This window comes from Gossypium hirsutum, chromosome D11 (assembly GCF_007990345.1).
Source record: "Gossypium hirsutum isolate 1008001.06 chromosome D11, Gossypium_hirsutum_v2.1, whole genome shotgun sequence".
NCBI classification, from domain to species: Eukaryota; Viridiplantae; Streptophyta; class Magnoliopsida; order Malvales; family Malvaceae; genus Gossypium; species Gossypium hirsutum.
The window spans coordinates 67,150,404-67,165,317 of record NC_053447.1 but is presented as its reverse complement, the minus strand read 5'-3'; the positions used below and the strand labels follow the sequence as shown (position 1 = coordinate 67,165,317).

At 34.8% G+C, this 14,914-nt stretch overlaps 1 protein-coding gene and 1 pseudogene across 1 annotated transcript; one reads left to right on the top strand and one right to left on the bottom strand.

The window, feature by feature from the left end:
- The first annotated feature begins 2,676 nt into the window (after positions 1 to 2,676).
- LOC107930904 (RNA exonuclease 4) lies at positions 2,677 to 4,583 on the top strand. Its single transcript, XM_016862666.2, has 6 exons — positions 2,677 to 2,791; positions 2,873 to 3,003; positions 3,504 to 3,724; positions 3,846 to 4,055; positions 4,212 to 4,292; positions 4,391 to 4,583. Exons 1-6 carry the CDS (start codon positions 2,677 to 2,679, stop codon positions 4,581 to 4,583), a joined length of 951 nt encoding a protein of 316 aa, XP_016718155.2.
- A 7,612-nt stretch (positions 4,584 to 12,195) lies between these two features.
- Positions 12,196 to 13,740, bottom strand: LOC107930914 (2-methylene-furan-3-one reductase-like; annotated as a pseudogene).
- Positions 13,741 to 14,914: the final 1,174 nt, after the last annotated feature.

Here is a 14,914-nt window from a genome sequence, read left to right as displayed (position 1 = left end):
TGTAGGAAATGAGATTATTAGGAATTGAACCCAAATTCTTATACTATATAATACAGTAATTTTTAGTCTATAATAGAAACTATTCCAAACTTATTCAAGTAAAAAAAGAGTCAAATCATACTTGTGAACTAATAAAATTAAATATTGTAGTATACTAAAATTTGGCTAATTTGAGCTCAATTCCAATGATTTAGCTATGTTCAAGATTTTTTTTCTTTTAATGGAACTTGCCTTGTTTGTATATGCTATCTTATAAATACTTAAGTTTGGATGGGCAATGCGTTTAACTACGTTAGTGTAAAACAAACAGTGATAGTGAAATTAAATACTACGATGAAACTGTAACGTGAGAAAAAAGAAAGACTAAACGCATTGCACTGAAAGTAAATGTCCATCCAAAGTGCTTAAGTGCTTAAGTTTTCTTTTTCTTCCATTGGAAACTTGTAAACTTGGTATTATATGTTAAGTAAAAGAGGACAATTGGGAACAATGCAATCTTTGACCAAATCTAAAAGGGGAAAAAGTGAACCATGACAAATTACTACAAGAACATTGTCAAAGTTAAAAGAAAATCACATGTCCTAACAAAAAAGAAAGAATAATATGAAATGATTATTTCATCGAAAAAATATGTTGTAAACATTTTATTTTATACTAAAAAATTTGAGAATGCAAAAGAGGAAATGAAAAGAGAAGATGAAGCAATACCAACACGAAAAGTTAGAAAAATGCTGCAACATTTGAATATTGTGGAAACATTGGTTGTTTGTTTTAATTGAAATTGTTTTTTCCTACACATGCAACCATTGGACTTTGTTTATGTTTTTTTGGGTGTTAATTCATTAATTTTTGTCAAGGTTTCTAGAATTGAACCTATATATCTATGATTTCGTTTTCCAAAAAATTCGTGTAGTGAAAGATCTTGAATTTGAGATTTTTTACATTAAAAATATTCTTTGAAATGAAGATATTTGTGCTTGGATGGCGTTTCAAGATCAACCTCATGAAAGCCTTATATTCCTTGAGGAGGTTTTGCCTCATGAAAACGCTTTTTAATGGAACTTTAGCTTTAGTCGATCTTGACCAAGAAACCATTGGTTTCACTTGGTGGGTAAAGAATGCTCGACTTATCAATTTATTTAGTAAACTATTGGGGGCTCATGTAGCCCATGCCGGATTTATTATATTCTAAGTTGGAGCAATGAAACTATTTGAAGTGGTTCATTTTGTTCGAGAAAAACCATGTACAAATAGGGATTAATTTTACTTCCCCACCTAGCTATTCTAGGTTGGGGGTAGGTCTTGGTGAAGAAGTTATAGACACCTTTCCATAACTTCTATCTAGAGTACTTTACTTAATTTCCTCTGTTGTATTGGACTTTGGCGATATTTATCATGCACTTTTGGGACCTAAACCTCTTAAAGAATCTCGGTGATCGAATCAATTGGGTCACCAATTCACCTGTTTTTGATTAAATAAATTATTAAAAATTCATAAAAATAAAGAATATTAAAAATCAGTTCAACCATTTTTTTAGTCTGATTCAACTGGTTCATATCAATTTGTGACTCAATTGGACTAAAGCCTTTCTCCAAATCAATACCCTGACTGATTCCCATCAACTAGTTCGACTAATCAATCCGATACTATGGATTTTGTTGTTTGTTGTTTTTGTGATGTACTACTTTGGAGTTTTAATAGATTGAAAATTTTTCTTTCTGAGGGTAAAAGATGCAGAAAGATGTAATTTTATCATTGTATTAATTTATAATTCTAAAATTTTTGAAAAAATTAAATTATAATTTCACATCTTTAGGTCCAAGTTAGTAGATAGATAAAATTTTATTAAATATATCTTACAAGATAGGTAGAAATTTCCAAAAATGTTGACAAACTCTCTTGTTCGGAGCATTTTAATAACTTTGAAGTTATCAACACATATATAGTTAATCATACACACACATGCGCTGGTGTGGTATACCCGAGCATGCCATGCACGTACACGTAAAAGAAAGAGAAGGGAAATATTCTAAGTTGATGAGTGGGCCATTAGAGCATCTGGATTACTACGAATGTTCTGGTGCACCATAGCAGATTTACGACTAATTTTTTCTCAAGGAATCATCCTAGTGGGACACCACCATTTCTTCCTTAGTCCCATATAAATACCTTCCCCAATCCCCCCTTTTCTTCCTCACCTTCAAAGTACCCCCCTAATAATATATACTTCACCTATATTTCATCACTAAAAACCAGCTATGGAGTGTGCAGGTAACCCAAGGTATGTATATGAAACCCAACAATTTTGTTGATGCAATGATCGAACAAGGCGGAGATTATGATGGTATTGGTCGGTTCACCCCATTTGAGATGGGTCGGAGAGCCAGTTGTTCTGGTAATAGATAATGGAGGAAGTAAGCTCTCTCATGGAGAGTTATGGAGAAAGATGGAGAAGAGAAGAGAGGAAAAAGTCCCTTCTGCTGTTTCCTTGTCCCCTCTTTTTTTTCCGTAGGCTTTGGAAATAATGGTCTAATATACTTAGGTTGTCATAGAGTTACGAGGATGTGACCGGAGATTTGATATGTATAATAATTTTATATATGTATAACAAGTTTCAATAATTAATGTTGTAATGCAGGAACAAATGTGCAGCTTGCTATAGACAGTTCAATAGGATGGAACATTTAGTTGAACATATGAGAACTTCGTTTCATTCAGCTCATGAAACTACTTGTGGTGTTTGTAAAAAGCACAGCCGATCCTTTGAATCTCTAAGGGAAAATCTAATAGGTAACTAATTCAATTCATTTGTAATATATATATATATGTCACGGATTCTTGAAAACTATATAAATTTGTTAATAAATACAGGTCCATTGCCCAAACAAGAATGCAGGAACGTGTTCAACATCCGAGGCTGCAAGTTTTGTTTAGCCATTCTCGATAGCCCTTATGCTCTTAGGGTTCATCAAGACAGATGCCAGCTCTCTGGAGTGAACCATGTATTAATTCAAGTCAATTTGTCTTTATAAACATACATGTATCCGTAGGTAAAAGTATCATAAATGTCTCTGTACTAAAAGTTGGATTGCATTTATTCCCTCTACTCAAAAAACGAGCAAATTAGCACTTATACATAAGATCAAAGAGAAAACTAGTCCTTCTGTTAAAAATTTCATCCATTTCTACTGTTAAAAAATGATCTCTATACGTCAGAATGAAGTACACGTGGCACACCATGTAGAATTGTCTAGTTATTTTGTCAGTCACGTCAATTTTTGATAGTAGAATTGGATAAAATTTTTAATAGAAAAGATTAGTTTGCTTTTTGATCTAATGTATATGGACCAATTTACCCCCTTTTCTTTAGTAAAGAAGGACAAAATGTAATTTAACTCTTAGTGCAGGAGACTCCATGATACTTTTATTATATGTATATTTATAATGGCACATTTTTTCCCATATTGAAATTGATTTAAAATGTGGGTTTTACTTGTAATAGGGGATATCAGCTTACATGGCTAACTTGGGTCTTAGAGATAGCTTAACAATCGACAATGGTTATTCAAGAGGCCTACAAGTTGTTGCACTTGCATGCAAAACTGTTGGTGGTGGAAGCGATAGGTCATTGGATCTTTGTGCAAGGGTTTGCATCATTGATGAAAATGAGAATATAATCTTCCATACTTATGTTAAACCTCCTATTCCAGTCACAAACTATAGGTATGCCCATAGGATAAATCCGAGTAATCCCTAATCTTTTCATGTTCAACATATATTCAAACTTGGTCCGACACTTGCCTTAGTCTGAGTAACATGGGTTCCTTGTTTGAATTACTTTCAGGTACGAAACAACAGGCATTCGACCAGAACATTTGAGGGACGCAATGCCATTGAGACAAGTTCAAAGAAAGGTTCAAGATTTCCTTTGCAATGGAGAACCAACGTGGAAAATTCGATCACCTAAAGGTGGAAAAGCTAGGATTCTTGTAGGGCATGGTCTTGATCATGACCTAGATAAAATGCAAGTCGAATATCCACCAATTATGATAAGGTAAAAGTTTAAGGATGCTATATATATATATAACATACATTCAAAAGGAATATATATAAGTCAAACTACAATCTTTTTTCAATACAGCTTGCAGGTTTTGTATTATTCGAACTCTTCAGTTTTCTTAAAGTATTCATGTTCGATATTTGTTTACAGGGATACTGCAAAATATCCTCCCTTGATGAAAACAAGCAAACTTAGCAACTCACTCAAATACTTAACTCAAGCATATTTGGGGTAAGTATCTATAGATCAACCATTTCTCCCCTATACGATCGGTATCCGATCGATGATCGTTAACGAGAGAGTGATGCATCATGTTGGGTGTGAATTAGGTATGACATTCAAAATGGCATTCAAGATCTTTATGAGGATTGTGTTGCAACAATGAGGCTTTACGTTAGGATGAGGAGACAAATTCATAGGAGACAAGACTATCCGTTGGCTTCCGACCCTCAAAACCGGAACAACTTCGCGTCGTGGAGGCAAAACGAGCTCGAGAGGATGTCCCCTGTGTTGTTCCAATAGGGTCGGAAGCGTGTAAATTATTGTACTAAAAAATCACACAAAGTTCAATTCCCAGGAAAGAGAGGTGGATCACATGGATCTCTTAAATACCAAGTCTTTCCTTAGACAGAATATCCCTTCTATAGTAATTTAATAGCACAATTAAATACTACTATTATACCCTCAAATATTGAAAGAAAAATAGGACAAGAAAGAACACAAGAGTTTTAACGAGGTTCGGTAAATTATACCTACGTCCTCGGGCACTAACACCCGATGATAACTTTACTATCTCCAAAATATTACAAACAAATAGAATTCCTTAAGCATTCTCAAATGGGAGAAGAGAGAAAACTAAGAGAGAAAGATTGGTTGGGATGGTTGAAATGAGAAATGGTTAGGCCTATTTATAGTTGAGGTTCAGGGACTAACTTGCAAATGGCCTAAAAAATTAGGGACCAAAATTGCAATTATCCCATTCAACTTTAAACAACTTGCCTATCACTTTTTTTCTTTCGGTGCCACTAGCACCTCCCATTTTTGACTTTTCAACAATCTCCACCTTGAAGATTTGATTAGGATAATCACATCTTCACACACTTCCTTCAACTCCCCAAATTCGATAAAACTATCTTTTGTAGTGCCTCCAAATGCGCTCTCGAGCGCCATACACCTAAAGGTGCTCAAATTCTCAGGATGTTAATCAAGTTCAAACAATGATTAAACTTGATTGTTGTTACCACCTTGGTCATCATATCTGCAGGATTATCTGCTGTCGGAATCTTCTGAAGTAGAATTTTTCCTTTTTCAAAGACTTCCCGCACAAAGTGATATCTTACGTCGATATGCTTAGTTCTTGAATGATAGACTTGATTTTTCGCTAAATGAATAGCACTCTGACTGTCACAATATAGACTAATGTGACTTTGAGCAACTCCCAAGTCTTTCAATAATCCATTAAGCCAAATAGCCTCCTTAACAGCTTCTGTAACTGCCATATATTCTGCCTCTGTAGTAGACACAGCTACTGTAGACTGTAAGGTAGACTTCCAACTCACTGGGGCTTTCGCAAGAGTAAACAGATACCCCGTAGTTGAACGACGTTTATCTAAATCACCAGCAAAGTCGGAATTAACATATCCAACTACAAACTGACCAAGTGCTTCATCCTGTTCAAAAATTAAACCAACATCTACGGTTTTTCGAAGATACCGTAGAATCCATTTCACAGCTTGCCAATGTCCTTTTCCAAGATCATGCATATACCTGCTCACAACTCCAACAGCTTGTGAAATGTCAGGCCTCGTACACACCATCGCATACATCAAACTCCCAACTGCATTAGCATATGGGACTTTCGCCATATATTCTCTTTCATATTCAGTCTTCGGAGATAATTGAGCACTAAGTTTCAAATGAGAAGCAAGTGGGGTACTTACATGTTTTGTGTTTTCATTTACACCAAAACATTGTAATACCTTTTTCAGATATTGCTTCTGATTTAAACAGAGCTTGCCTCTCGGTCTATCTCTACTTATCTCCATGCCGAGAATCTTCTTGGCCTCACCTAGATCTTTCATCTCGAACTCTTGATTCAACTGAGCCTTCAGCTTATCTATCTCATTTTGGCTCTTTGAAGCGATTAACATATCATCAACATACAAGAGTAGATAAATGAAAGATCCGTCATGCAACTTCTGCAAATATACACAATTGTCATATTTGCTTCTTGTGTACTTCTGTCTTCTCATAAAGCTATCAAATCGCTTGTACCACTGCCTCGGGGATTGCTTCAATCCATATAGCGATTTGTTAAGCTTACAAACCCAATTTCTACCACCAGCATCTGTGTATCCTTCGGGCTAAGTCATATAGATCTCCTCTTCTAACTCACCATGCAAGAAAGCCGTCTTAACATCAAGTTGAGCTAGCTCCAAATTCAACTGTGCTACCAAGGCCAACAAAATTCTAATGGAGGAATGCTTCACAACAGGGAAAATACATCATTGTAGTCAATTCCCTCCTTCTGAGCGTAGCCTTTAGCTACCAATCTTGCCTTGTAGCGAATATCCTTCTTGCTAGGAGATCCATCTTTCTTTGTGAATACCCACTTGCATCCGATTGCCCTTTTACCTTTCGGTAATTGCGCCAACTCCCAAGTATTATTCTTCCGGAGAGACTGCATTTCTTCATCCATGGCGCTTTTCCATTTATCACTTTCTAAGCTTTGCATTGCTTCTTGATAAGTGATAGGAATATCATCAACAACGGAAAGGGCGTAGGCCACCATATCAGTAAATCGAGCAGGTTTACGAATTTCTCTCCGTGGCCTTGCTGGTTCTGGTGTACTTAGTGGTTCTTGGGTCAGAACCTCTTCAACCTCTAATTCCTCTATTGTGGCTGGAGAATTAGACTTATTAACTGGGCAAATCCCCATCTGCTCAAACTCTACCTGTTTTGGAGTACACTCCACCTGCTGTGGAGTATTGCTCGTCTGAATATCTTTATCTGCTACCTTTTTCAATGTGGCAGATTCATCAAAGGTAACATCTCTGCTACAGATCATTTTCTTTGTGCTTAAACACCAAAGACGAAATCCCTTCACTCCAGAAGTGATTCCCATAAAGAGAGCTTTCTTTGCCCTCGGATCTAACTTTGACTCCTTCACATGGTAATATGCAGTGGTTCCAAACACATGTAAGAAATCATAATCTGTAGCCGGCTTTCCAGACCATACCTCCATAGGAGTTTTTCTTTCTAATGCAGATGATGGAAAACGATTAATAAGATGGCCAGCGTATGTCACAGCCTCAGCCCAAAATTGCTTGCCCAACCCAGCATTGGACAACATACATCGAACTTTCTCAAGCAATGTTCGATTCATACGCTCTGCCAATCCATTCTGCTGTGGTGTATCCCTAACTGTGAAGTGTCAAACAATACCATACTCTTGGCACACATCGAAGAACGGATCACTTTTATATTCCCCTCCATTGTCCGTCCTAAGCCGCTTGATTTTCTTGCCAATCTGGTTTTCGATCATAGTTTTCCATTTAAGAAAAACTCTAAGCACTTCATCCTTAGTTCTCATGGTATACACCCAAACTCTTCTGGAAAAGTCATCAACAAAAGTAACAAAGTAGTGTTTTCCTCCCAATGAAGGTGTCTTGGAAGGCCCCCGCACATCTGAGTGAACATATTCCAAAATACCTTTTGTATTATGGATAGCAGTACCGAATTTCACTCTCTTTTGCTTTCCCAGAACACAATGCTCACAAAATTTTAATTTGTAAGCCTTTGCACCTTTCAACAATCCTTGCTTTGCCAGAATTTGCAAGGATTTTTCGCTGGCATGTCCCAACTTCATATGCCACAATTGCATTGAGTCCAATTCTTTGTTACCGGAAGCTGTAGCGACTGCTCCAATAACTGTACTACCTTGGTAGTAATACAAGTTATTTTTCCTGATGCCCTTCAATATCACAAGTGCGCCAGATGTCACTTTCAAAATCCCATCTCTCATAGTAACAACTGAACCATTGGATTCCAAGGCTCCCAATGAGATGAGATTTTTCTTCAAACTGGGCACGTACCGAACATCAGTCAGAACTCTGGTTGATCCATCTTGATTCTTTAATTGGATTGAACCTATCCCAACAGTTTTACAGGCATTGTCATTGCCCATATAAACAACTCCTCCATTTAGTTCTACTAAATCAGAGAACCACTCCCGGTTAGGGGACATATGATAGGTACAACCCGAATCCAATATCCACTCATCTGAATGGAACGACGATGATGATGCAACCAGTGATAATTCAGAGTCACTAGTATCATGCTTAGCAACACAAGCATCTACAGCAGCTTTTCCCTTATTCTTCAGCTTTGGACAATTTTTCTTCCAGTGGCCTTTCTCATGACAAAAAGCACATTCATCTTTCCCGAGTCTGGACTTTGACTTTGATCTCCCCTTTTGAGTTTTCTTCCGAGTGTATAAACGACCTCGGACTACTAAAGCTTCTGTATCTCTGATTGAGTTTTTCTGTTTGTCCTTCTTTCTCTGTTCATAACTGTATAAGGCCGCACAAACTTCGCTCAGAGATATATCACTCCTGCCATGAAGTAGAGTAGTTTCTAGGAACTCAAACTCCTCAGGAAGTGACCCCAACAGCATCAAAGCCAAATCTTCATCTTTGAATGTCTCATCCATATTCAGCAAATCAGTGACTAACTGATTAAATTTGGTGATGTGATCATTCATTGTGGTACTTGGGACGTATGTGAAGCGAAACAGTCTTTTCTTCAAGTGGAGCTTATTTTGACTGTTTTTCTTCAAAAAATTTTCTTCAAGTGCCACCCACAACTTATTTGCAGAAGTCTCCTTTGAAAAAGCATACCTCTGCTCTCGAGAAAGGCATGATCGAATTGTGCCACATGCCAACCGATTGATCGCCTTCCAATCTTTCTCCTGTACATCATCTGGTTTTTCTTCATCAATGGCAATGTCTAGACCCTGCTGAAAAAGGGCATCTAGAACCTCACTTTGCCACATACCAAAATGGCCTGTGCCATCAAAGATCTCCACGGCCAGTCTTGCATTTGCAATTGTCGGTCTTGTCCACATGGACGATGTTGAAGCTCCTACACCGACCGTTTTCTCCATAATCTTTCAATATATACCTAAGGAAATCTTTTCTGATGTGGAAGATCAGTTTAAACTGCAACCACAGAGCATACTACGATTAACCTTCGGCTCTGATACCACTTGTTGTTCCAATAGGGTCGGAAGCGTGTAAATTATTGTACTAAAAAATCACACAAAGTTCAATTCCCAGGAAAGAGAGGTGGATCACATGGATCTCTTAAATACCAAGTCTTTCCTTAGACAGAATATCCCTTCTATAGTAATTTAATAGCACAATTAAATACTACTATTATACCCTCAAATATTGAAAGAAAAATAGGACAAGAAAGAACACAAGAGTTTTAACGAGGTTCGGTAAATTATACCTACGTCCTCGGGCACTAACACCAGATGATAACTTTACTATCTCCAAAATATTACAAACAAATAGAATTCCTTAAGAATTCTCAAATGGGAGAAGAGAGAAAACTAAGAGAGAAAGATTGGTTGGGATGGTTGAAATGAGAAATGGTTAGGCCTATTTATAGTTGAGGTTCAGGGACTAACTTGCAAATGGCCTAAAAAATTAGGGACCAAAATTGCAATTATCCCATTCAACTTTAAACAACTTGCCTATCACTTTTTTTCTTTCGGTGCCACTTGCACCTCCCATTTTTGACTTTTCAACACCCTGAAGAAATGTTGGCAATCTCAAGGTCTGATTACTACTGTTGGTGCTTGGATTCTGCGTAAAAACACTGAGAAATGCCACTATTCCATTCTCCCCCCCATTACTTATTATAGCAGTAATAAGGAAGTAATTAATTGTTATTTCCCTAGTGTTTATTTGTACTAGTAAAAAATTTATTGGATTATATATACATGTATGTATGCTAGTGAAATCATCTAAATAAATGGAATTATAAGAGTATTCATAGAGTAAGTTTAGCTCGGTTGGTTTATAGACTACAGTCCTCTTTCAAAAAAAAAAAAACCGTTATCAAAGGCAATGAATGTACCATGGTTAACTAATTTCTATTAGTTAAGGGTATTCAATAAGTCGATTTAATTATTATCCAACTAAACTTTCATTAACTAGAAACTAGAATGATATTAATAGATAATATTATATATCCAACCAAAATTTCGAAATAAACATGATAAATACATTAATAGCTTTCAAAAATCAAATTCATCACACATTAAAAGTTTAAAATAACTAATAAGAAAGCATACAAACTTAACAAAATTAAGCTGAATGAATAATCAAAATATTATGAATTTAACAACTGAAATAACATTCAAATATTAAATTTCGGTTAATTTGACTAAACTAGTTATTTTTTTTATAATTATTCGAACCAAATGAAATTTATGCTGTTAAATAATCAACCTATAGACACTGTAAAAAATTCCAACAAGGACACAAATTCAACATATATAAAGAGATTATGAAATATGAATCATCATAACAATATCATTTCAATTCTCTAATAAATTTACAATTTTCAGCCGCCTGTTTATCTTGGGTTTTTCTCCCAGGATGATGATCAATGTTGGGATTTCCAAATTTTAAAATGTGGACAACTTTTTGCATTTGTTTTAGTTGAGAGTTTGATATTTACCATGCATTTGGCACCATCTTCACCTCATGGTTAATATTGGTTCCCTTTTTGTGAGGACCACTCAACACCTACAACTTCATCTTTGAATCTCATTGGTTTCAAATGGAATCAGATTTCCATAAAAGTTCATCCTCTGATTTTTCTTGGCTTTCTTGATCAAACACCATCATCAAAGTCTTCATCATATAAATATATTTGTACTTTTTTCACTTATGAGTTTTTAAGTAAATATTATATGTAATTGCATAATTAGGATAAATTTCATAGGTTGCATCATATTTATATTTTATGTTGTTTTTACTTATTTTTAGTTATTTAAGTAATAGGCATTTTAATAAGTGCTTTGGCTTTAATCAGGTCTAATTTGAAATGAAGAACAAGTTTGAATACGAGCGAAAAAAAATGAGATTGAAAAAATATGCGGGAGTGTCGCAACATGTGCGCCACAGTACACTGTTCTGCCACATATGGTACCGAACCGTTTTTTTGCACTTGGTTTCGTTTAGTCGCTGCCAAATTTAATGAATCCCTAATTAGGACTACACAATAACCATATTTAGGTTTCAATTAGGTGTGCAAAAAGAGAGCAACATTAAGTTTTATATTTATTAAGTTTTCTTTTAAAGTAATTGTAGTCGTCCTGCTAATGTTCATTGAAGTAATGTTTGGATTGACTTTTGGAGTTGCAATTATTCAATAGGATTTCTATTTCTCTTCATATCTTTTCAATTAATGTTCTTACGATTGTTTTATTATTTTTGTTTATGATGCTTGTTATGAACTAATAGCTCAAGTAATGATGAAGTAAATCGGTTATTAGAGATAAATTTAAGTTAGTATAAATATTAATTGTTCAGTTGGTTATTCATAATTGATTTAAGTGACCGTTAGATTAAGCAATAATTTAAGAAGAGTTAAATATCAAGAGTGTTTGCTTAATCTTAGCGATCTAGTTGAATAGTTATCTAAACATGCTAAGATATACACTGACGGATGGGGTTGTCTGTAACATATACACCAAATTGCGTAGTGAGGGTTGATGCCAGTGTTGGTTTAATGTTTACTTAATTCCTATACGACATACATCAATATAGGATTCTCTAAACACCTATAAGTGATACACAAAGTACCTACAGCTTAAGATCATCTTAGTCATGAATCTTAAACTTATTAATAACTGGATTAGATAAATAAACTTAATCACTTTTAATAATTACTAACCCATATTTTATTTTTATTCTCCTAATAATAACTATATTTATTTTTAGTTAATTCTTAAATTTATATCAGTTCTTGTGTTGAAATTTTTATTTTATTATTTTAAAAATTGTAAATCTTTTTTTTTGGAATTCATCCTTGAAAAAAGTAGTAACGACTTCTGAATTTTAATTTTATATTATCAATCTTTACTTTTCGTATAATACAATTACAATGTAACTTTGATGAAGTGCATTTATGGAGAAACATTATTGTTTTTATTACAATAGACCAATTGGTAACCTATGATCAAACACTTGCATCACAAATGTGAGTGTTGTTCTGATTTAAATTAATTATCTTGTTGGATTGGATATATGACTACTTTTCCAGCGACTCTACCAGTGTCGACATATGCAAGTCCTTCAAGTGTTTGAGAGAAAGGGTAAATGCCATTGGGATCAATAACAGCCTTCACTTTCCCACTTTCCAAGTAAGGGTTCAATTTCTCCAAATCTGCGCCATTTGAAGTGACTATAAACACAAATGCTGGCACAGTCACTGCTCCAATCACTATCACAACTTCCCCACCTTCCTTCATTGCCTTCACTGCCCTTTCACATTGCTCTGGTTTTTCATATACAAATCAGGCTTGTTATTTTTCAAGCATATAATAAACCCGATGCATAATCCAGTTGGATTATGTAGTCAAATTTATCAAGTAGATTACGCCCGAGGCTTAATTTAAAGTTCAAATTTTAACATCTGCAACATTTTTTCCATTCTCAAACTAGGTTTGAAAGTAAAAGAACCTATAATCTTACCAACAGAGTCATATACAACATCAAATTTCTCAGGGAGATCTTCAAAGTTTTCCTTGGTGTAATCAACTGCTAAATCAGCACCCAAATTCCTCAACAACTCTAGTTTTCCTGTGCTAGCAGTAGCCACAACTCTTGATGCTCCGAAAACATGCTTGGCCAGCTGATCCAATAATACAAATTTAGCATACCACAAAGGTAATACAATCATTTAGTAATGTTGACATAAACGTACCTGAATGACCATGCTGCCAACTCCATCCGCGCCTCCCAACACAAGAATGGATTGACCAGCGGTGAACTAGCATCGTTGAAGGCCTTCGTAAGCTGTTCCGATGGCGACCGGTAGTGAAGCAGCCTCGGCAAAGCTGAGATTCTTGGGTTTGGGAGCCAATAGCCGCTCTTCAACCGCCGTGTATTCGGCCAAAGTGCCGTATTGTTTGGGATGATCCAAGGCTTTCTCATGGATGTTACCATATACTTCATCACCTACCTTTAAGTTCTTTACCTGGCTTCCTACTTTCACCACCACACCAGCTACATCGTACCCTGGAACTGTCTGAAAAAACAAAAACAAAACAATATATCCATAGACTTAACTGAGTTTAAGTTATAGCAGTAATGTAAAAAAACTTACGGGAAAAGGACATTCAGCTTGAACAAAAATGCCAAGCATCCTCTTATTATCAACTGGATTAAGCCCCGAAGCCATGACCTTAACAAGAACTTGATCTTCCTTCAATTCAGGAACAACAACATCGGACTTGAGTTTTAGAACATCTTCAGGTTTCCCATGTTGTCCATAAATCCAAGCTTTCATTGTATATGGAACATTCTCCATTTTTTATCTTTTCAAAAAACCAACTTTCTTTTGTGTTAATAAAAATAGATAATTGTAGTTAGATGTTGTGTTTGTGGTAAGAAAGTGCCAAGTATTGATAGGAGGGTGAATGGGGTGTAATCATTGTGGCTGCTTTAAACAATTAAAAATAATCAAATAACAGAGAATGAATTTGGACAAGTAATGGAATTATTAAGATTATTCATATGGATAAGGAGGGTGATTCACTAACAGTCGATGTTGACTCCTGCGTGAATGATAATTCAAATGTATTGTTTTTATGGCCGGTGCTGTGGCTGTTTTGAGGTGCAGCTCCCACGGCGCAGGGTCCAAAAAATTTTATTTTATTAATAAAATAATATTTATTTCAGATAAAAAGATTCTTAAATATTATTTGTTGTTTGGTATAAACAATAGATTTTTAGTAGCGTAATTCCGTCAAATTTTTTTAATAAGTTCACTAATATGATATTTTAAAATAAAAGAGATACTCGTTTAATAATCATGTATAACATTACATATTAGACCAAAATTTGTGCATAATTTTAGCATATAATGTCGGCTAATTATTTTACCAAATTAACATAGGGGAGTTGGATTTGAATTCTTTGAATATGAGATCAGTTGGTGTTTGTTTGCATATATGCTTACTTAATATTTATTATCTATTTTTTTAATAATCTGATTATAGATTTTGGTCATTTTATATATATATATATACAATGCTTAAAACGATTTATAATCTCTTCTCAACCCATAAATAGAAAGATAATATACTTCAACACACTCAAACCCATTGTGTCAATAACTATGCCAATCGAACTAAGACTCAATCAGAGGTTATGTATTTTTTTAATATTTATAATTTTTATAAAAAATTGGTATAAATAAAAAATAAATATTTAAAAATGGTCACTAAGCTATTGCATTCGTTCTATTTTGGTCATGGAACTATTAATTTTTATTTAATCATTAAACTTTTCGAAATTATATATTTTGTCGCTTTCCTGTTAGTTGTCGTTAGATTAGTGACAGAAAGTTGATGTGAGCTTTTTTTTTATTAGTCTAATAATAGATTTAGCCCTCTAATGTTTACACATTCTATCAATTTGATCCTAAATATAAAATATTCAACAAATTAAGCCCTCAATGTTTACAAAATTTGTCATTTTAGTTCGAATACTAAAAAATTGAATAAATTTAACCTCAACATTTACAAAATTTATCAACTTAGTTCTTGTAAC

Excerpts from the sequence above, each read along its gene's own strand:
- LOC107930904 (XM_016862666.2), top strand. The coding sequence starts at position 2,677 with ATGGAACATTTAGTTGAACATATGAGAACTTCGTTTCATTCAGCTCAT. Across the intron at positions 2,792-2,872 it reads TCTAAGGGAAAATCTAATAG|GTCCATTGCCCAAACAAGAA; the intron begins GTAACTAATTCA and ends TAATAAATACAG. Across the intron at positions 3,725-3,845 it reads ATTCCAGTCACAAACTATAG|GTACGAAACAACAGGCATTC; the intron begins GTATGCCCATAG and ends AATTACTTTCAG.